This window comes from Triticum aestivum, chromosome 3B (genome assembly GCF_018294505.1).
Source record: "Triticum aestivum cultivar Chinese Spring chromosome 3B, IWGSC CS RefSeq v2.1, whole genome shotgun sequence".
Classification (NCBI taxonomy): Eukaryota; Viridiplantae; Streptophyta; class Magnoliopsida; order Poales; family Poaceae; genus Triticum; species Triticum aestivum.
In genome coordinates this window covers 19052479-19057309 of record NC_057801.1, presented here as the reverse complement: position 1 = coordinate 19057309, position 4831 = coordinate 19052479, and the positions used below count along the sequence as shown (strand labels likewise).

The 4831-nt window shown below is 46.4% G+C and overlaps 1 protein-coding gene across 1 annotated transcript; it reads right to left on the bottom strand.

Moving 5' to 3' along the window:
• Positions 1-679: 679 nt before the first annotated feature.
• On the bottom strand, positions 680-3557 carry LOC123067166 (transcription factor bHLH19-like). The gene is made up of 3 exons (XM_044490083.1): positions 3530-3557; positions 1291-1850; positions 680-1150 (listed from the first exon to the last, which is right to left on the bottom strand). The coding sequence occupies exons 1-3, from the start codon at positions 3555-3557 to the stop codon at positions 680-682; spliced, it is 1059 nt and encodes a 352-aa protein (XP_044346018.1).
• Positions 3558-4831: the final 1274 nt, after the last annotated feature.

The following is a 4831-nucleotide window of genomic DNA, read 5'->3' as shown; positions in this document are numbered from 1 at the left end:
CAGAACATGTTTGTAAATAAGATGACCGTCAAATTACTATCTTGAGGAATGTGTCATGTGACTGATGTCCTACATGAAATTTTACATTTAGTTTGAATTGCATAAAGTACTGTATTGGATATCTGAAAATGGTACTGTATTTTATATTAGAAAAATCGAAACTCCACTTCCAAATGAAACAGTCTAATGTCTGTAGGGTTAAAGGTGATTTTGAGTTGCTACGTGACAATTTCTTTGTCTTATTGTATTATACTTTGCAAGTGTGCATTTTATAGCATGCTATGCATATCTATCTATTGAAAAAAATATGCAGTGGAGAACAAGGAAAGTGAATATTGAGAGGAATCCATCCGGGTGGGAAAAAAAATCCATTCATCTATTCGTCCTAGTTACGGGGGTCCAAGGGGCCTCTGGGCAGTCTAGTCTCCCTAATGTTAACTGGGGTGGTGTCGTTGGGTGTGCCGATACATTAACACCCATGAGAAGCTATTTTTCCTTGAAGGTGTTGTCGAATAGCTTCTTCACACTATCTCTAGGTCTGTTGGACTCTCGATCATCGTTGGTTTGGAATTGGTGGTGGAGTCTGGTTTCTGTTAATTGTTGCTTGTTCATTGTTAGAGTTTTGCATGATTGTAGCTAATCAATCATGCCAATTGTGAGGTTTTTGTCCTAGCATCCCTTATAAACTTGGTCTTGATAAAATCACACAAATACCCCGCCCTCTTTTCAAGGTACCATCATAAAAGTAACGGTGAAAACTTGCCTTTGCCACGATGGTTATAATCACGGTGGATTCCGTGAACGGCATCACATTATTGCTGACGATGCAAAGGTGGAACTCCTCCAACTCCGCAAGAACCCTGGCGACAACACCCTTTCCATTTATTTCACAGTGGATCCTCAACATCACCTTGTTCTCTGAAAGCTTTGCCTCTATCTCGGGCTGCCGCTGGCTCCATGTCCGGGCTGCTGAGTAGAACAAACTGGACCCCTCGTCGCCGTTCGGCGCGGCATGGCGTCTCGGCTCCCTGACCAGCACCACGGTCTCAACGCTCCTATGGCTGCCGCCGGCCACCTCCAGGGACTTGACCTTCTCTTGGAGCTGTTTCACATAGCTCGTTGCGTTGCTAAGGATCGTTACCTTGTCCATCTGATGGACCCAAATTGTAAACACATTAACAGATTAACTAAGCATTGAGCCATTGACCCCACGAGCAAAATGAAAAAAAAAAACTATGCATTTCCTGAAGAAATATTCGGACACGTGGAAAACACGGGGAACTCAGCGACCTTCTTGAGGCCGGGGATGACGGCGGAGAGCTCGATGAAACGCTGGTTGGTCTTCTCCCGGCGCTTCCGCTCCGCCATGATGTGGTCTTGCGCGCAGCCGGCGACTTTCCTTGCGGCGGCCTTCCTCGTCGGCTGTGACACGCCGGAACGAAGGGGTGCTCTGGCGGCCTGTGTGCCACCGCCAACGCTGGACGGCTGTGCCGTGTTGAAGTTCCAGCTCATGGACTGGATGTTGGTGGTGCCGGTACTGCTCATGCTGCCCGAGGCCTGGAACGACGTCAACGTGGAATTGCTGCCTTGCTGCATGGCCGCATCGGGGGATGGGCTGATGATCCCACCGCCGCGGCGCGTATCGGCGCCGGAGCTCTGCCTGTTGTGTGCTTCCGCGAGCTCCGGGGAATCGCAGAGCGCCTGGTGGCATGGGGAGGCAGCCCTGTTCTCATCGGCTCCTCCTTGATCCTCCTCGTGCTGCAGCGTGCTCACCGCCCACTGCATGAACATGAGTGAGTCGTCCATGGCGTCCATGAGCATCCGTCCGTACGTAGCCACTGACTTGGCAGCTGGTTCAACATCGAGACAGACATGAGAGACGGGGGGATAGAATTAATGAGAGAACGATGCGTGTAGTGGAATTGCTTACCTCGGTCTGCGGGTGATCAACTCAATCTTTGTAGATGCTGTGGAACCTGGCTTCTAGTCTTGGGGTTTATAAGGAAGCGTGCGTCCAGTCTGTGACTATAGTGTTTGCTCACACTAAGGCTCCTCTCAAGCCTAAGACAAATTGGGCAACCATAAACAAACGATGGGTCGTTGGATCCTGGTTTTCTGGCCTGGATCTAGTGGAAATCATATTCTAGACACCAGCAATTTAAAGGTGCATGTGGTTGCGCAGACATACAAAATTACATTATGTGTACAACGGACTCTCCTGTTGTCGAGATTAAGATCAGTGTTCCCGCAAAAAAAAAAGAAGAGATTAAGATCAGTGTAGTATAGCTGGATTAGTGGATCCGGCCACGTGAATTATCCAAAATACCAATGTTTAAAACAACTACCTATATGTGCGCTATAACGTGTGGGCTAGGTATCCAGAATTTAGCTCTGATGTGCAAGTGGTGGTGGAAACTTTATAACACGGGGTTATGGCAGGAGGTGTTGAAAGGAAAATACATTAAGAATACTTGTATCACCAGTTTCAAACACAGGGTAGGGGACTCACAATTTTGGAGTGAGCTCCTGAAACACAAGGAATTTTTCTTCTCACTGTATAAATTTAATGTGGCAAATGGTAAGAATAGTAGATTCTGGGAAGGCTTGTGATAGGACCAAAATCTCTGAAGGATAGTTAAGAGATTATATAACATTTGCTTTTGCGTTGTTCTGGTATTGGAGGGGGGGGGGGGGGGGGGGGGGGGATCAGAGAGGATTGTGACAGTGTGACTCTAATTGATCAAAAAGACATAGTTAGTTGGACTTTGATGGAATGGGAAATATACTGTTAAATCATGCTATAGACACATGATTCAAAATGGGTTTCAATATCCACATAAGTTTCTATGGAAAGTCAAAATGCCTCCTAAGGTAAAAGTGTTCTTATGGCTTGTGCTGAGAGATAGTATCCTCACCAAAGACAATTTAATAAAAAGAGGGTGGCGTGGAGACAGTAAGTGCTCCTTTTGTGGCAGAGAGGACGATATTAATCATCTTTTTGTATTGTTCTGTTGCCAGGATGTTGTGGATGGTTATGAAATGCTCTTTTGGTATGCATGATATTCCTGACAACATCAAAAACTTATTTGATGTCTGGATCTGGAAATTTGAGAAAAATAATAGGGATCTTATGACGGTAGGAATTTCTGCTATTTTCTGGACTTTGTGAAAACTTGGAACCAAAGCTGTTTTGATAATAGCAGGGTAACTGATCCTTGCGTTCATGTTAATTTCATTATTAAATTTTTACATGATTGGAATGTGTTGCTGAAAAACCAGGAAAAAATAAGGCAAATGACGGCAGGCGTAAGGCAGGTTGAGCAGGTCGCGAGGGAGATCTTCGAAGCAGCGCATGGCTGAAGAACAGGGGTGTCAAGACTGGTTCCTGCTTGTATTCAGTCCTAGAAGCTGGCGATGAATACAAACCCTGTCTCTATGATAGCTTGCCTCTTCCTGTCTTTATGCTTTTCGTTTTGGTTATGTAGTAATAAACTTGATACTGCATTGTTCCTTTTGTGTCTGTGGATACCTAGGCTGTATGTTTCAGTCTTGGTCATGTTCGGTTGGCATCCCCTGGCGTCTATGCTGGGGCAAAAACCTGTTCTGCGTGAGAGTTGGGAGGGAGGGAGGGATGGATCCTTCTCTCATAGCAGCTCTGGCTATGTCTAGTAGTTTGCTGCTTGTGTAGCTCTCATAAGACGTTGTGGTTTCTTTTATATGAAAATCGGAGAGGGAGCTCTCTTTTTGAAAGGTGCGCTATAGCCTTTTTGGACCCTCCATGATAGCCACATGACGGGCCAATGTCAGTTTTACTATGCTAAAAATAGCGACTAGCAAATGTAAATTCAAACCTTGTTGATGGCCATCGTTCTGCTAGGAGAAAACACATAATAGTGCGGTAAATTTGAAAGACAACTATACTTGAACGCAAAAAATGAAGCCATAAGATTGGTTAAACTATTAGGAAAAATATGAGAACTGAAACTAAGAATACATATACGACACTAATAACTGGCGAATAGTCACCTATTAGAGATGGTAAATAACACTAATGGAAAATCAGTGTTTACCGAGTGCCAAGATCTTTGCTGAGTTCCATTTCAACAGGCTAATGACACAACATCCGTAGTGTGTACACGGCAAAGACTTCCTTCCGACGAGAGCCTTTTTTCGAGAGTACACCTAGGTGTACCATAGCTTTATAGAAAAAGCAGAATTGTTAGTACAAGAAGACCACCACTTATTGCGAACAACGAGCATAGCACGAACACCACGCTACGAAGGACATGAAATTAACTAATGACATGAACTGACTTTCGTACGTGTGTACTAGAGGGCCACGAAGGACATGAAGGCGGGTGCGGGGGCGACCAGAGGGGAGACCACGGGCGCGCCGCCTTCATCGGCCGGGGATCGATGGCGGGTCGGCGGCCGGTTCTGGGCTTTAGCTGACTCCGATGAGGACGATGTGGACGAGGATGGGGGCGGAGCCCGGTGGCCTCCCCGTTGTCGCCGACCCCATCTGATCTCATATGCGAGTTTTTTCATTCCGGCTACGACGAAGATGAAGTGGCAACGGCGGTCGACAAAATCTTGCCATCCGACGATCCGACCATACTTGGACTTCATGCGGGAGAGAAGAAGGAGATGATCCGTCATGTCGTTCATCGGAGAACGGCGGCAACGGCAATCAGGCCATGGAAGGGCCCCCCTACCTAAGGTAAGTCTCCCAAACTTAACGATTTTTGATTTGATTCGTCCGGATTCGTGGATTACTATTACGAGAAGGAAGAACGCGCGCAAGGCAGTGCCTCGATCGGTGCCGGTGGTG